This window comes from Oryctolagus cuniculus, chromosome 6 (genome assembly GCF_964237555.1).
Source record: "Oryctolagus cuniculus chromosome 6, mOryCun1.1, whole genome shotgun sequence".
In the NCBI taxonomy this organism is placed as follows: Eukaryota; Metazoa; Chordata; class Mammalia; order Lagomorpha; family Leporidae; genus Oryctolagus; species Oryctolagus cuniculus.
Window position 1 is genome coordinate 26,306,753 of NC_091437.1, and position 17,562 is coordinate 26,324,314.

Sequence of the window (17,562 nt, forward strand, 5' to 3'; positions counted from 1 at the left end):
AGACTAGAAACCGGCGCCCATATGGGATGCCGGCACTGCAGGCGGAGGATTAACTAAGTGAGCCACGGCGCTGGCCCCATAAAATCAGTTTCACTTAAAACCTACCCACTCTGTGGTCTTGTGATAGCAGCCCAGATTACAATATTCTAGCTCTAACATAACTAAATTGAATAGTGAAAGCTCAGGGGTCCCTGCTTTCTTTTCAAGAGTTATTTATTTATTTGAATGGCAGAATTACAGAAAGTGAAAAAGGGAAATCTTCCATCTGCTGGTTCACTCCTGGCCAGAACGACCAGGGCTGGGCCATTCTCTACTGCTTTACCAGATGCATTAGCAGGGAGCTGGGTCAGAGTGGAGCCCCTGGAACATGAACTGGTGCCCATATGGGATGCCGGCATTACAGGCAGTGGCTTTATCTGCAATGCCACAACACTGGCATGGGGCCCCAGTTTTTACAAGCCGGAACACTTCCCATCAAATGCCCTGCCATCCAACTCGTCACTCACTTGAAAGGAGCTCCTTTCAAGTCAAGATCAGGAACATTTTAGAGACGACTTACTAAAAACTCCAGCTGGGATTCAGAGTACCTGCTGCCCAAACAAGCTTAGCGTTGTGCCCAAGATACAGATGGCCAATGATTAAAAAAAAAAAAAAATTATTTTATTTATTTGAAAGGCATAGTTACAGAAAGAGAGGTCAATCTTCCATCCACTGGTTCACTCCCCAAATGGCTGCAATGGCTATGGTTGGGCCAGGGCAAAGCCAGGAGTTGGGAGCTTTATCTTGGTCTCTCGCGTAGGTGCAGGAGCCCAAGTACCTGAGTCATCTTCCGCTGCTCTCCCAGGCACATTAGCAAGGAGCTGGATCAGAAGCAGAGCAGCTGATACTTGAATCAGCATCCATTTGGAATGCTGGCATTGCAGGCAGTGGCTTAACCCACTATGCTATGATACCAGCCCTAAACGATTTCAATCATCCTTTTTTCAAGTTCATACCCATTAGTGTCTCGACAAAGCTCGACTTAAATCTCAGCAGGAACAGTTCTGGAAGAGTCACTAAGCTTGCAGCATGACATGGATCACCAGCTAAGATATCAATCAGTTCCCCTCCAATTTCTACTCCATTTCCAAAATTGCTTTATTGAATGTGGGTTTTCCATTTATCTTCCCCCAAATGAGTAAAACTAAGTGCAAACCTTAAAAAATATTATATTTTAATTTTTAAAAATATAGATACAGGGCCAATGCTGTGGCACAGCAGGTTAAAGCCCTAGCCTGCAGGGCTGGCATCCCATACAGGCGCTGGTTTGAGTCCTGGCTGCTCCACTTCCAATCAGCTCTCTGCTATGGCCTGGGAAAGCAGTACAAGATGGCCTAACTCCTTGGGCCCCTGCACTTGCGTGGGAGGCCTGAAAGAAGCTCCTGGCTCCAGATCAGCTCAGCTCTGACTGTTGCAGGCATTTGGGGAGTGAACCAGTGGAATGGAAGACCTTTCTCTCTCTCTGGCTCTACCTCTCTCTGTAACTGTCTTTTAAATAAATGAAATAATTCTTAAAAAAAAAAAAAATAGGTATATGCACTTAAACTTTTTGGGAGGCAACGATACAGAGCATGCGTGCCAACCTGCCAGTTCTTTCCCCATATACGCCAATGCAACTGGGAGCTGGGAACTCAATCCTTGCCTCCCACATGGGTGGCAGGGACCCAGCTATTTGATCAATCACTTTCTGCCTCCCAGGATCTGTGACAGCAGGAAGATGGACTCAGGGGATGGGGCTGAGACTGAACAATATTCCAATATGGCATGTGGGCTGAACATCTGCCCCAAGACCATACTTTTGATGTGACTTTAATATGGGAAGAGTTAAGTACACAGGGACCGGAACTGTGGTCCAACGGGTTTAAGCCCCAACCTGCAGCGCCAGGATCCCATACAAGTGCTGGCTTGAGTCCTGGCTGCTCCATTTCAGACCTAGCTCTCTGCTGTGGCCTGGGAAAGCAGTAGAAGATGGCCCAAGTCCTTGGGCCCCTGCACCCACATGGAAGACCTGGAAGTGGCTGGTGCCGCGGCTCAACAGGCTACTCCTCCGCCTGCGGCGCCGGCACCTCGGGTTCTAGTCCCGGTTGCTCCTCTTCCAGTCCAGCTCTCTGCTGTGGCCCGGGAGTGCAGTAGAGGATGGCCCAAGTCCTTGGGCCCTGCAACCGCATGGGAGACCAGGAGAAGCACCTGGCTCCTGGATTTGGATCAGTCCGGTGTGCCAGCCACAACACGCTGGCTGTAGCGGCCACTCAGGGGGTGAACCAATGGAAAAAGGAAGACCTTTCTCAATCTCTCTCACTGTCCAATCTGCCTGTCAGGGAAAAAAAAAAAAAAAAAAAAAAGGCTGGAAGATTTGGATCAGCTCAGATCTGGCTGTTGCAGTCATTTGGGGAATGAACCAGCAGACGGAGTATCTCACCTCTCTGTAACTCTTTTTCTTCTCTCTCTCTCTCTCTCTTTTTTTTTTTTTTAAGATTTATTTTATTTATTTGAAAGTTACAGAGAGAGGTAGAGACAGAGAGAGGTCTTCCATCTACTGGTTCACTCCCCAGATGGCCGCAATGGCCAGAGCTGCACTGATCTGAAGCCAGGTTCTTCTGGGTCTCCCACGTGGGTGCAGGTGCCCAAGGACTTGGGCCATTTTCTTCTGTTTTCTCAGGCCATAGCAGAGAGCTGGATTGGAAGAAGAGCAGCCAGAACTAGAACCAGCGCCCATATGGGATGCCGGCGCCGCAGACCAGGGCGTTAACACACTGTGCCACAGCACCGGCACCAACTCTTGTCTTTCAAATAAATCTTTTTTTAATTTTTTTAAATAAGTTCATAGGCTTTACAATCAGGCAGATTCAGGCTCATGTCCTATTCTATTTAATGGCTCTGTAACCTAAGGTAAATCACACAAACCCCTGGAGGTCTGTTTCTACTTACTTAACAAGGTCATGAGGATTCTATAAGATAATTTATGTCAAGTGATAGTTTAAATATTAAGTCACCACTAAGTATAACTAGATGGAGCTCCAGGTCTTTTCCTCATCTACTCCTTCCCTTTAATAGTTCATTAAAAAAAAAAAAAGTACCAAAATATAGCTAGAAATAAAGGGAGAAGGACTGTCAGGTAGTGTCAATGTCTAAGTCTATCTATTGTTAAGGGAGAACTAAAGCTTTGTTTCCCCCTGAAACTTTTTTTTTCCCCAGATTTTATTTGAAAGGCAAAGTTCCAGAATTTTCCATCGCTGATTCACTTCCCAATTGGCTGCAACAGCCAGGGCTGGACCAGGCTAAAGTCAGGATCCAGGAACTTCAGCCAGGACTCCCATGTGGTTTTCTCAGGTGCATTAGCAGGGAGCTAAATCAGAAGTGGAGCAGCCAGGACTTGAAATGTTATGCCCATACAGCATACTGGAGTTGCAAGTGGCAGCTTAACCTGCTCTGCTTGCTACAACATCCGCCCCTCTCTCCTGTAAAATTTTAATTACCTGTATTATATAAAAGCATAAGTGGCTCTAGCCTACAGCTGTAGCATACAATTAGTATTTTGAGATAACCAAGAGATCAACGACTTCAAAGGGCACTGACATAATCCTCCACCTGTAGCGCCAGCACCCCGGGTTCTAGTCCCCATTAGGGCGCCGGATTCTGTCCCGGTTGCTCCTTTTCTAGTCCAAGCTCTCTGCTGTGGCCCAGGAAGGCTGTGGAGGATGGCCCAACTGCTTGAGTCCCTGCACCCGCATGGGAGACCAGGAGGAAGCAACTGGCTCCTGGCTTTGGACTGGCACAGTGTGCCGGCCGTAGCAGCCATTTGGGGAGTGAACCAACTGAAGGAAGACCTTTCTCTCTGTCTCTCTCTCTCTCACTGTCTAACTCAGCCTGTCCAAAAAAACAAAAAAAAAAAACAAAAAAAAAACAAAAAACCCCCACAAAAACGCTGCCTTTCAAATAAATAAATCTTGAAGAAAAGTATACTAGGCTAATCAAAGGCACTGACACCTGACTTCTATTCTCTCTCCCACCAAGAATCAAATCATGAAACACACATTGCTAACGCTAGGTCTGTGTTAGCTTCTGGGAGGGGTGTACAGTGGTGGAGAAATCATTTTACCACAAAGTAGTGCTCACATATTTGATGACTGAATAAATGGTTAATTTTTAACATCAAAAAACAGTACTGGGGCCTGGTCTTGTAGTGCAGTAGCTTAAGCTGCCAGTATCCTATATGGGCTCTGGTTCAAATCCTTTCTAACACACCTGGGAAGGCAGAAGATGACCCAAGTGCTTAGGCTTCTGCCGCCCATTTGGGAGACTTAGATGGGAGTTCCAGGCTCCTGGCTTCAGCCTGGCCCAGCCCCAACCATTTTGGACATTTGAGAAGTGAAATCAGTGGATGGAAGATCTCTCTGCCTCTCAAATAAATGTCTTTTTAAAAAATACAGTTTCCTCAATATACTCTCTTCTATGCAGACACCAGAGATCTATTCTCAACCACCAAATAAAACACCAATTTAATTAATTTATTTATTTGAAAGGGAGAGTGAGAGGTCTTCCATCTGCTGGTTTACTCTCCAAATGGCCACAATGGCCAGGACCTGGGATTCCAGAGCTCCATGTAAGTCTCCTACTTGGGTGGCAGGGACCCATGTACTTGGGCCATCTTCTACTGCTTTCCCGGGCATGAAAGCAGGGAGCTGGGTTGGAAGCAGAGCAGCTAGGACTTGAATTAGCATTCCTATATGGGATACTGGCATTGCAGGCAGCAGCTTAGCTGGTTGTACCACAATGCCAGCCCTCAGTTTTCATCTCATTTAAAGCTGTGTGGTTTTTTTTTTTTTAATTTTTATTTATTTATTTATTTTTGGACAGGGAGAAAGACAGAGAAAGGTCTTCCTTTGCCGTTGGTTCACCCTCCAATGGCCGCCGCGGCTGGCGCACTGCGTAAAGCTGTGTTTTTTACACTTTAGTTTTTACCCTAACAAGACCAACACTTTCACGTCTTTTTACTTCATTGAAATTCACTGTGATGTCCTTCTCCATCACTGCTACTGCCATCATTAAGTGATAGGTTAGGAGGCAGACATACCTTTATACAAGGAGTTGCCTTGTTTAAAGAGCTTGGTTAGAAGGCTCAAAATTGTGGCACAGCAGGTTAAGCCGTCGCCTGTGACAGCAGCATACCATAGGAGTGCCGGTTCACTTCCCAGCTGCCCAATTTCTAATCCAGCTACCTAATAAAGCACCCAGGAATGCAGCAGAAAATGGTCCAAGTACTTGGGTTCCTGACACCCACATGGGAGACCTGAATGGAGTTCCAGGCTCCTGACTTTAGCCTGGCCCAGCCCTGGCCATTGCGGCCATTTGAGGAATGAACCAGTAGATGGAAGATTTCCCTTGGGGCTGGTGTAGTGGCATAGGGAGTAATGCCACCACCTGCAAAGCTGGCATCCCCTATGGGCACTGGTTTGTATCCGAGTTTCTCCACTTCCAATCCAGCTCCCTGCTGACGGCCTGGGAAAAGCAGTGGAAGAAGGCCCAGGTGCTTGGGCCCTGCTAACCATGTGGGAGACCTGGAAGAAGTTCCTGGCTTCAGCCTGGTTGCTGTGGTCATCTGGAAAGTGAACCAGTGGATGGAAGATCTCTCAGTAACTTGGACTTTTAAATAAATAGATAAATCTATAAAGAAAGAAGCACTAGAAAGAATAATTTTGTTACTGTTCAAAGGACCTATGAAAGTTACCTGAAATTGGCTCAAGCAATTAACTTTAGGGTCTGATGCTATTAACAGATGGGAAAGGTACCAAGAACTTTCTGAAACATTAAAGTAGCCTCTATCACAGGATTCAGAGTAACTCCGATGTCTCAACAATTTTCAGCAGATACTTAATAGAAATTTTTATTAAAGTGTTTTATCTCCAAAAACACAAAGATTAGGCAGCCATCTAACACAAAGTACACTTCTGGTGGAACATTTTTTCTACAATTATAGGCACTGACTTTATCTTAGAAAAAGTAAATAAAAGAATTTTACAAAACTAGCCTAGTGGAATATTCCACTGAGGAGGAGCAAAGGGTGGAAAATTTCTTTCGTGTTTTCCTAACAGTGCAGAGCCAGGAAACGCAAACACAGTTGAGTTAGGGTCATACTACCAATGTTCTATATGGGATCCTACAAATGATAGAGTCTTTTTCTTCCTTGACCACTATGGAAATACTTTTCTATAAGGCAAAAGTCACTGCCTTCTTGTTAACCTTTTTAATACACAAATGAGCTTCTGGAGAGCGATTTGGCAACAAGTTATTTCCCTCACCACTGATGTTCTTCCTAGGGTAGAAGTACAAATAGCATGTCTATTTTCCTTCCAACTTTGCCTCTGGGTTTCAGCACACCTGCTCCCCCTAGTAAATTACAAGTCTCTCTGGACAGGAGTCTCCCTTTCAGAAGTGGGTAAGAAATGTTTCTATTCAGTAAAAGAAACAGTTTCCAAAGAACAAGGTAGTATAGTACAAGTTAGGGTCAGTTAGGTTTTGAAATCAGAAGAGTGGCAACAGAATCTAGCACTGCCACTTAGTAGGCTGTGATATTAGACAGTTACTTTCTCTGTACTTCAAATTCTTCTTACATGCACAGGTAATAGCTTTCCCTACACAGTGTTAAGAACATGCTATTATCTTCAGAAAACTAGTTTCAGCATTTGATTAACATATATCTCACGTCTGAACTTCTAACCCTGTGTCTTTACTGAGGCTCTACTTTGTTCAACAAGTTAGTAAGACCACAAAATAGTGTCGCACATCAAGAAAAAGGAATTCTTTTCAGTAAAAAGCTAAAAATACCAGAGATATAAAGGCATTAATGCTTGGGGATAAATACAAGTACATATTCATTTCCTGTAAGTTTAGGCTGAAAAAGTTGTGTTAAGATTGCCTTAAATTTTGCCATGCCAACTTTACCAACAAAGCACGTATGTACAAATGTTCTGCACTATTTCAATTCCCTGACAGCTTACCATCAACTAACACAAAGCTTTTCAATATACTTTTAGGCTAGCTGGCACTTAATTGAGAATGATTTTCAATCAGTTCAAAGTTGCAGATCAGTGACAGTTCCACTCCATCACTGTATCAAAGTTACTGTATCAGCCAAACAGAACTAATGCTCAAAGTAACACTTTGTAACACTGGCTTGCCTTGCCTAGGAAATCTGCTACATTTTGCCTGAATAGTTACACAACAATCTCTTTTCCTTTTTGACAACGATGAACACCTCACTCAAGACCCCAATCCTGTGAAACCCCCTTCACTATGTGCTTTGCTTTTGTGTGCGTAGGAATATGAGGCTATATATGGTTTATTAGCACTCCAGCATTATGTAGCAGACCATGTTCTAATTTTATTACAGACTTCTTCCAAAATGTCTAGTGGTTAACGCACAGAAACCAGCTAACAGTAAAAACACATTTATGAGCTTCATTTTTCACCTACATGTGTTTGGGGGAAAATAGCTAGATGTGCTTTGACTAGGATCATTCTTCTAAAGGTGATCTGAAAATGTCAAGCCCTGAACCTGGAGGGAAAGATATGACAATGAAGACAGTAGGCAAGGGTCCAAAGTGTGTCCAACAGAATAAGATATAGCTGTTATCAGAATGAGCTTCATCATGCTCAAGAGAGTGCCCCAGGGAGAAACCTCATAATTTCTAACCTGCTGGAAAAGAACCCCGAAGCGCCCCAATCCCTTCGCTAAGTAGCAGGCTGGTGCTGAAGAATTAAGACACACCTACAGAATGTATCCTAGGAGAAGATTCTATTCTGAGATCCCTGGAAAACAGGCTGGACTCAAGAAGAAATTTGTTGTTCAAGTTCCCAGCTGGACAGATTCAGCAGTAGAAAGGCCAATTTCTCCTTCTCCTTCTTCAAATAGCATCTAAGACCATTTAGCAGGGCTGCAAAGCTGACACCTGAAGTTTTCTCAAACCAAATATTCCGAACATAGGTGGCTGTGCTGTGCTTTGCATATTATTAACCGCAAATTCAAAGAAAAAAGGCCCTCTGTGAAACGGATCCAACTGGTGTACGTGTAAAAGACAGGACAAGTCCATAACCTACATTGTATTCTGCCTTAACTGGCATTCTAATTAGGTTCTCTTGCTTACCTAGGAGTGTGTCCAGAGTAAGCCTTCCTTCACTGGAAGGGTAAGTGTATCTGCTATTACAATGAGAAGCCTGTCAAGAGTTGAAATTCAAAGAGAGTAATTGTTCATTAGGTCCACAGTGTGCAGAATACCAAGCCAAAATACAATGGGTATTAGAACTAGCTCTGAGTAGAGGCAGGCAGCTTATGACACTTGGGGGAAACTGAGGAACAGTACCACAAACTATCACGTATACTCTCATCTCTCTACCCTTTATACAGTCTTTCCTCATTTTTAACTCATATTTTCATGACTGTTACCACCCAATCCAAGATCATGGTCCATAGTTACGCTTATGGAAACCCAGGCTTGAAAAGAATAACTTCCCACAGCTTCAAACAGCTCATAAGTTAGAGACCACCAAGAGCTCTGTAGTTACGGGGTCCAGAATCATCTTTCTCACAAAACTTGTAACATTCTAATATTTGACTTTTCTCTCAAATGGTCTTTTATCTAACTATCAGTGATTGGGGAAAAAGCTAAAACAGAAGACAGGAAAAAAAAGTCTTAAGAGTCTAAACCTTGAATGGTCCAGAAATCTGTATGAAAGACTACAAGGTATCAATTTAGTTACAACTAGCCCTACAAGGATATCCAGATGTCAAAGTTTAAAAAGTACCTGTAGTATAGTGATTTGACAACATTCCTTGTATCATCATTTAGGTGAATATTCTATCAACAATGTTCACATGGGGAAGCAAAAACATTTAGCATACTTCAACTTACACAAATTATATAGATTTTAAAAAATCCAGGGGCTGGTGCTGTGGTGCAGCAGGTTAATGCCCTGGCCTAAAGTGCCAGTATTCCATATGGGTGTTTGTTCGAAACCCAGCTGCTCCACTTCTGATCCAGCTCTCTGCTGTGGCCTGGGAAAGCAATAGAAGATGGCCCAAGTCCTTGGGCCCCTGCACTCACGTGAGAGCCCTGGAAGAGCTCTTGGCTCCTGGTTTCGGATTGGCGCAGCTCCCGCCATTGCGGCCAATTGGGGAGTGAACCATCGGATGGAAGAACTCTCTCTCTCTCTCTGCCTCTTCTCTCTCTGTGTAACTCTGACTTTCAAATAAATAAATCTCAAAAAAAAAAAAAAACCTAATAAGGTTTAACAAAACCCATATAATCTGTTTACCTTATTTATCTAAGATTTAAAGAAGTTAATGATCTCAATTAACTTTTAATTCAACATAATGTGAGCTGTCTGTACAGAGTCTTTAAATGGTTATATGTGGGGGCAGGAAAAGAGTTACATATAATCAGGTTATTTCTATTTCTATTGACAATTTATACTTGAAATATATACTAGAGAAGATAAGTAAAAAAATATCACCTAGACACAACTTAACCCAAAATAACACTTTCTTTATCACATTCTCTGCTGTCCTTGGTTAGAACAGGCTCTGGTCGTGATTTTATTACCTGCAAACTATAAAGCTTTCAACACTATTTCTGGGGCTACTTCTGGACTACTCAAAAAACACAACAGAGGAAAAAAAATCCCCATCTATCTTTCTTGTAACACATGTTCACCTGTTTTATTTCCTTATTTAAGACACCCAAATCCACAGTTTTACTCTAGTTCTGGTTTTGTCTTTCTAAGCCAACCATAAACAGGGACAAACTACCACCCACTTTAAGTGGGGCTTACATATAGTAGAATTAACCAGCACACACTAATACTCACTGGTCTTATATGAAACAAGGCAGGTAAGTATATTCACTTCAACTCAAAAAAGATTAAGCATATTGCTAGTTAAAAAAAACAAATACTAGTAAACTCCCCATTTTAATAATTTGATCCCTATTAAATGATCTTCCACAGACATAATAAAATATAGTTTATTATAGCTCAGATTGAAATGAGTAAATCTAGCTTTATATTTTTTGAGTAAATACATATGGTGTAGCACAGTGGATCAAGTTTTGGACTCTATCATTTTTGTGACATTTTGGACATTAATTTTTCTAACCTCTCAGCCTCAGCTGTCTTGTCAAATGGTGGCAGTACATACTGTTGTGAGATTAAATGACACAAAGCACAGCTTACAACAGCGCCTACAACATACTAAGTCCTCAAAAAATTATTCTGCCTGGGTACTTGACTCTGTTCAGATGTACTCTGTAAGTCTATTTTGCAGGTGGTCCTTTTTAAAGCTACATTGTTTTCGTTATGTATCGAGACGATTATATTGTGACAACCTTAATCTCAAATTATTTATTCTAACAGACTTTCATAGCTAGTATTAAAAATAAACCAATCCTTGATTCTCATATCCATAATTCCACACTGCTTGGGGGACAAGAGGAAGAAAAATGCGCTTTTACACTTCTAAAACAGTTCTGATAACCCATCACCAAGCTTCAGTGCCTTGTGCTAATAATCATGATTAAACACAACCTCAGTCTGTTCCTGAAACCCACATGGTACCCCATAAACACCAGCAGGCAGGATTTATTTCACCATCGTTTGTCTTTAAAAGTCCAATACAATTGTCCTAAAAATATCTTAGTATTGAGAAATACTTCTCATTGTACGCTATGAAAATCAAGTCAATGAAAATACAATCTTGCTATTTCCCAGAAGAAACTGATGTATAATAGTAAACTTCTGAGCCACAGAATAAACTTCTAACTTCCCAATCAATACCCAGAGATGGCCAAGCTTTCAGATTTTCATGTGGGATCAAGATGCAACCAAATCCTAACTAAAAGCAAAGTAAAACATGACTTATTTATTTAGACGAACATCTCCCAGAAATTTTAGAGTTAAATCCTGTCTAAAATGTTTAAACTCTATCACTTGGAAGACAAATCATGCCTAAAAACTTTCACTTTTGGCATTCTTTAAGCTTTACCAAACCTGGCTAACCAAAAAGATAAAAAGTTTTCAAAAGCTTTAAAGAGGGTTTTAAAAGTTTCAGAGTCACTATGTAATATGCCTAGGAGTAAATTTAAGAATGAGCTTCCTTCATCAAGCAGTAGAAAGGAATGCTGTTATTTATTAAGCAGTGTTATTGTGAATGTTTCTTCACTCAGACAACAAGCAAATTACAGTGGCAAATTAATATTTTAAACTGCTTTTCAAAGAATACAATGCAAATTGTAACTATGAACCTGTCTCTAAAGTCACAAGAATAAATTCACAGGTGACATCCAACTTTAAACACAACAATCTGTAAAAGTCAATGAACAGTTCAAATAACACAACAGAAGCTCCAAGTGAAACAAAGGAACCTGGCTAATTCCGGGTAATGTATTATAATGGGTCATGACCTATATTACCCTTCCTGAACCTGATTCTCACATTTGGGAGTAATTATTCACTCTATTATATGGCACAAGTTCCTGTTAGATCACTAAGTCGGTGTGAATGTTCTATCAAATCCAAAGAAAAACCTAAGGAACAAAAAATGAGTTGTTACCTTCAGTTCATGTTAATTTCTCCAGCACACCAATGGAGTGAGCAAAAGTCCAAGTCACAGAACCGCTCACTGCTAATTTATTAAGAACGACACACCACAGCAAAACCAGCCTGTTAACCCTGGGCTTTCAGTAGAATTAAGCACATGGTTTCAAAAAATAATAAAGAGCTGGGAGAGGTGGTCATCTGGTCATCCCACCATTGCAAATCTACCTCTCAATGACAAACCTGGGCCAAAACCCAAAATGTCTAATTCTTGGGCTGAAATCAACTTTACACATGGCCTGGGACAAACCACTAATTATTCTAAGAATGCTCAGAAATATCAATACAAAATGTTCCAAACACTTTTTTGGGGAGGGAGGGGGAAACGACCCTGTAAGTAAAAGGTTTCTATGTCTGGGAAAGGGACAAAATAAAGTAGTAAACTGAGGAAACAAGAACACCATTGGCACACCTTCCTTAAATGAGCAACGTTAAAAAAAAAAAAAAAAAACACGGTTAATTTTAATCTAGCCTACTCTTCCCACAATGGACACACCTACAGTTTGTTATCAAAACTTTCAAGTGGAGACTCACAGCCCACTTAATTCAGTTCTGAATTTAACAAGCATCAGTACATCAAGCACCTCTCCAGTGACATCCTCAAAGTTCCAGAAAAAGGCCAACAGGGACTCCTCCGTCCGGCACATACACACCCAGATCATCAGCCAAAACCTATCCTACCCACCCTCCATCCCGCACACGCTGGCAGTTTCAATTTATAGGCGGGTCTTGGAAGAGCTGAAACCAGGAAGCTCCAGGCGTAAGGAGAGGACTTGCGGAAGTCATCTCAGGGAAGGTGGAAGACCCAGAGAAATCAAGGGAGTCAGGAGGAGGATGTCTCCGGTCACTCCCCGTCCCGTCCCATCTAAACTTCACACACCCGGGCCTAAGGAGCCCAGGAGGGGGTGGCCATTTTAATGAGGCCCTGCTTAAGGGCATGAAGGGAGACGGAGAGAGGAAATCAGGGAAAGGCGATCGGAAAGGAAGGCCGAGCCCTTTCCCCCAGCAGCACCCGACTCGGCCGGCAGCACCTGAAGCCTGACGAGTAAGGAGTTGGATTTGAGGGCCCGAGAGGGGTACAAAAGTAGCAGTGTAATATCACGAGGGGGGCCGAGCGGTCTGAGCCCCGGGAGCGCGGGCCCCTTACCCCCAAGCGGGGGAAGAACCCCTATTCAGGCCAACCGCGCCGACCCTCGGCCCCGGCGTCAGGGGCTACTACCCGGAGGTCCAGAAGGCGGGAGTTGGCTAGTGCCTGGTTCTCCTCATCCGGCCATGCGGCGCGGGGGCGGCCATCCTGAGGGGTCCGGGAACCAAGAGGGCACGGGGGGGCCGGACGCGGCGCTCACCCGCGGGCCGCCTCCAAGCTCTTAATGAGCTTCTTGATCTTCCAGATTTCCACGTTCCTGTCGGCAGCACTGGGGTCGTCCGCCATCTTCTCGCCTCCTCCTCCCTAGAGCGGCCCGGCGGGGCCCGGAGACACCAAGACCACAGAGTTAGCGCCGCCGCTGGGGCAGAGCGGCCCCCTTCCTCGCCGCCCCCGAGAGGCCCTCCTCTCCCCACCCCGCGCGGACCGCCGCGTAGGTCGCTGGGCTCTCCCTTCCGCTGACTTACCTAAGGGCCCAGTCCTGGGCGGCAGCGGCTGCTCCTCCCCGGCGGCGGCTCCGCGGCGGCGGCTCTGACGTAGGACACCGGCTCCCTCTCTCCAGGCAGCTGCATGTGTTGCAATCCGCTCACATGGGGCCTGTGACATCACTTCCTCCGCCAGAGGCGGAGTGGAAGGCGGCGGGCGGAAGGGAGGGGGCCGGTGCGGACGAAGGGAGGCGCTGCGCGCGCCGCGACTTTCCATTGGTTCTCGGCGCCGCGGCCTACAATGAGCACGCTGATTGGTCGCAGCGGGGGCCGCGCTGTCTTGTGAGGTAGAGGCCGGGGGGCTGGAGGTGCCGCCTTTCTTCCGGCCCGGCAAACTGAGAGGAGGAAGCAAGAGGAAGCGGGCGGCTCTCGCGAGGGTTTATCCAGCGCCCCGCCAGTTGTATGGGGGTTCTTAAAGGGCGAGACGCCGGAGTCATCATCTTCTGCGTCCCTCTTCTGAACAGAAGTGGGCGTCTGAAGCTCTGCGACGCAAAGCTGGACCCTCGGGTCCGGACGCGCGCGGTGGGGAATGGCGGCCGAGGAGCCTTCAAAGTAAGCCCTTCAAGCCTCGCGGCTTCATCGGTGACGAAGTGCTCTGGCCTGAGTGCGTCACGGCTGCGCCAACAAATGTTCCGTCTCGACCAGCGATTCGGAATAGGGGCCTGTCCGGCTCCAGAGTGGACTCTCACCCGCAGGAGCGAAACCGGCATGTTGCCTGTGGCCGCAGTGCTTGGGACTTTGTGGGGTTGAAGAAACAGGGGCTGCCGGAGGTAGGCGACTTGAGGCATCGGACCCCGTGAGTGGTTGGGTCTGAGCTGCTGGATGTTGAAGCAAACCGAGTTAGTGCTTGTCTTACGGAGCTAGGCTGCTTTGTGCCTCCTCTCACTGCACTTGGCATTCGTGCACATATATATTTTAGTTCAGACGGGGTACTAGATCCTGATTTCCTGGGGATTCAGGGGTGAACGAAACAGGTGACCGTTAGTAGGGTCTAGGTGCATTTATAACTGTTTGCGACTTTATACTTTTGTGTAATAAAATGAGCGGATGCTTAAGTGCTTCAAGGTGGTCTGAGAGTTTGTGACAGGGGACCCAACTGTGAAATGAGACCCACAAGCTAAGTAGGAGTTTGTCCAGAGGGAGCCTCCCCGTTTGAGGGACGACAGACGAGACAGTGTGCCGCAGGGAGGTCAGGAATGGGGAGAGTGCTGTGGAGAAGCGGCAGAGAAATATCAGGGCCCTTTTTAAGTCAGGGTTTGGGAGTCTGGCTTCTTTTCCGTGGGTAGAGCCCTCGCGTGGGGTGGAGAGAGCAAAAGTGGAAGCTTAGAGACCGTTTTGGCTACTTCAGTCTCCACTGAGAGGATTGTAACCTTGTCCAGGGTGGCAGTGGAGGGCATGGGTAATGATACAGGGTGTATGAGGGCTACAGTATGCAGGACTGGTTGGTGGATTGGATGTGGAGGATGAGGAAGAGCAAGAATGGCGCCCAGAGTACCGAAATGATGACATTTACTGGCGTGGCAGAGGTGAGGAGCCACTTCCTCTTTGGGGGGCATGATTCAGAATTTCATCAGGGCCTATTAACGTTGAGGTTGGCTTATGTGAGGTCAGTCATGCAACTGGATTTGTATGGGGGCCTTGAATATTTTGCATGTTTTCTTTGCCGACACTTTGGAGGTGGGGTATTATCCCCATTTCATACATAGGAAATCTGTGGCAAAGAAAAGTGAAAGGGAATTGCTCATACAGCTAGTTTATAGCTTCCAGTCTCCAAGTTCAGTGGCCAGTGCAGTTTATCATGCACTGACTTAATTATCTATATTCTATTGGGATGGGATACACTTCTGTTGAGCTTATCCCTCTCCCAGGAAATGAATTCACAGGAAGAAATCTCTTAGGTTGAATAGTTTTCAGTGTGTGTTCATTGGTTTTTTAATATCGCACTACTGTGTACCGCTCACTGTACTTATTTTTTTAAAGATTTATTTACTTATAAAACATTTATTTTATTTGAAAGACAGAGTTACAGAGAGAGGTCTTCCATCCACTGGTTCATTCCCCAGATGGCTGCAACAGCCGGAGCTGCGCTGATCTGAAGCCAGGAGCCAAGAGCTTCTTCCGGGTGTCCCACAGGGGTACAGGGGCCCAAGGACTTGGGCCATCTTCTACTGCTTTTCTCAGGCCATAGCAGAGAGGTGGATCGGGAGAGGAGCAGCCAGTTCTAGAACTGGCGCCCATATGGGATTCCAGCGCTTCAGGCCAGGGCTTTAACCCACTGTGCCACAGCGCTGGCCCCTAAAAATTTATTTATTTGAAAGGCAGAGTTACAGAGACAGAGGGAGAAAGAGAGAAAGATCGTCCATCTGCTGGGTCACTTCCCAAATGGCTGCAACAGCCGGAGCTGGGCCGTTCCAAAACCAGGAGCTTCTTCCAGGTCTCCCATGTGGGTTCAGGACCCGAGCACTTGGGCCATCTACTGCTTTCCTAGGCCATTACCAGGGAGCTGGATTGGAAGTGGTGCAGCTGGGATTTGAGCAGGCATAGTACTACAGGCGGAGACTTAACCCATCTACACCTCAGTGCAGGCCCTGTAGTGACATCTTTTAAAATAGTTGTAAACACTGTTTACAGACTACAGTGTGTCCCAACTTTTTCCCTACTTCATTTCCCTTGTCTCAGTTCCTGGTGTTAGGTTGCCTTGGTCTGTCTTTCCTACTTGTTAGGTTTGTGTTTGTGGCGTTGCTTTAGGTCTATTTAGGTGTGTTTATTTTCTGTGTGATTCATACGGAAGTAAGATTGTAACATCCCAGATAGGATTGCCACTTTTTAGCCTTTGAATTCATCAAACTTGTTTCTTAGGATATTGTAGACCTAGGCAATTTTACTGTAGCCCCCAAATCTCAATTGACCAGTAGGTACAAATTCATCATCTCACCATTTAGAATTGGAAATCAGTACATTAGAGACAAAGGCTGTGATGAATAGTAGAAGAGATTTTGGGGGAATGGAGCTGAAATCCTAGTCCTTTCAGCAAGGCAGAGCCTTTTTAAATGGGACTGTGACCATCCAGTGTTGAGGAAGAACTTTGTGTGTTAGAAGGGTGATACAGAATTTTTAAAACTGTTATATGGTGAAGATAGACTGTATAATCCCTCTAGCCTCAGATTCTCTGTAATTGTTCACAGTGGTCTCAGAACTACTTCTGTGGCTCTGACATTAGATAATCTTGTTAAATATTGGGACATAGGTGATATTCCCAATGTGTGGAATTTAGGGAGACTAGAGATGGATTGTGAGTTTTGATGCTGAAAGCACAGATTAAGAACGGTACTGTTTGGCTGCCCCCACAGCTCACTAGGCTAATCCTCTGCCTGCGGCGCCAGCACCCTGGGTACTAGTCCCAGTTTGGGGCGCCGATTCTGTCCTGGCTGTTCCTCTTCTGGTCCAGCTCTCTGCTGTGGCCCAGGAGGGCAGTGGAGGATGGCCCGAGTCCTTGGGCCCTGCACCCACATGGGAGACCAGGAGAAGCACCTGGCTCCTGGCTTCAAATTGGCACAGTGCTCTGGCCGTAGTGGTCATTTGGGGGGTAAGCCAATGGAAGGAAGACCTTTCTCTCTGTCTCTGTCTCTCTGTCTAACTGCCTGTCAAAAGCAAAACAAAACAAAGAAAAAAAAACCCACAGTACTCTTGTCCAAAGAATAAGATTAATTGGCTGCAAATATGAAGGCCAATTCAAGAATAGCCAAGATGGGGAAGGCAGAAAAGAGATGATTGTACAAAGATTTGCTAAGGGCAATACCCTGAACCTGAGTCCCTGAACTTAAATGATCTGCCTGTAAGTCTGCCTTTCAAATAAATAAATCTTTTTTTAAAAAAAAGCCAACTTGCTAATTTGAACGTTAAGAAGTTAACAAGACAATTTGAGTGTAATGGTTGATGTGGGTTGAGTGGGGCAGGCTTCATGGAGGAGGTAGGTAAACCAAGTATGCTTAAGAAACGCAGACATAGGGCCGGCGCCGTGGCTCACTAGGCTAATCCTCCATGTGCGGTGCTGGCACCCCAGGTTCTAGTCCCGGTTGCTCCTCTTCCAGTCCAGCTCTCTGCTGTGGCCCAGGAAGGCAGTGGAGGATGGCCCAAGTGCTTGTGCCCTGCACCTGCATGGAGACCTGGAGGAAGCACCTGGCTCCTGGCTCCGGATTGGCGTGGTGCGCCGGTGGCAGCACGCTGGCCGTAGCAGTCATCTGGGAG

General features: G+C 45.3%; 2 protein-coding genes across 2 annotated transcripts in view; one reads left to right on the forward strand and one right to left on the reverse strand.

Annotated features, from left to right (window-relative positions):
• The window catches only part of ETF1 (eukaryotic translation termination factor 1), a 33,440-nt gene extending 20,099 nt beyond the window's left edge, over positions 1–13,341 (reverse strand). Inside the window, 2 exon segments of the mRNA NM_001082767.1 lie at positions 13,032–13,135; positions 13,297–13,341. Of these exon segments, the coding sequence (NP_001076236.1) occupies positions 13,032–13,117 (86 nt within the window). The 5' untranslated portion in view covers positions 13,118–13,135; positions 13,297–13,341.
• Positions 13,342–13,757: 416 nt separating this feature from the next.
• The window catches only part of CTNNA1 (catenin alpha 1), a 364,979-nt gene continuing 361,174 nt past the window's right edge, over positions 13,758–17,562 (forward strand). Inside the window, exon 1 of the mRNA XM_070075027.1 lies at positions 13,758–14,084. The gene's annotated coding sequence lies outside the window, so the exon portion shown is untranslated. The remainder of the gene's footprint in view (positions 14,085–17,562) is intronic.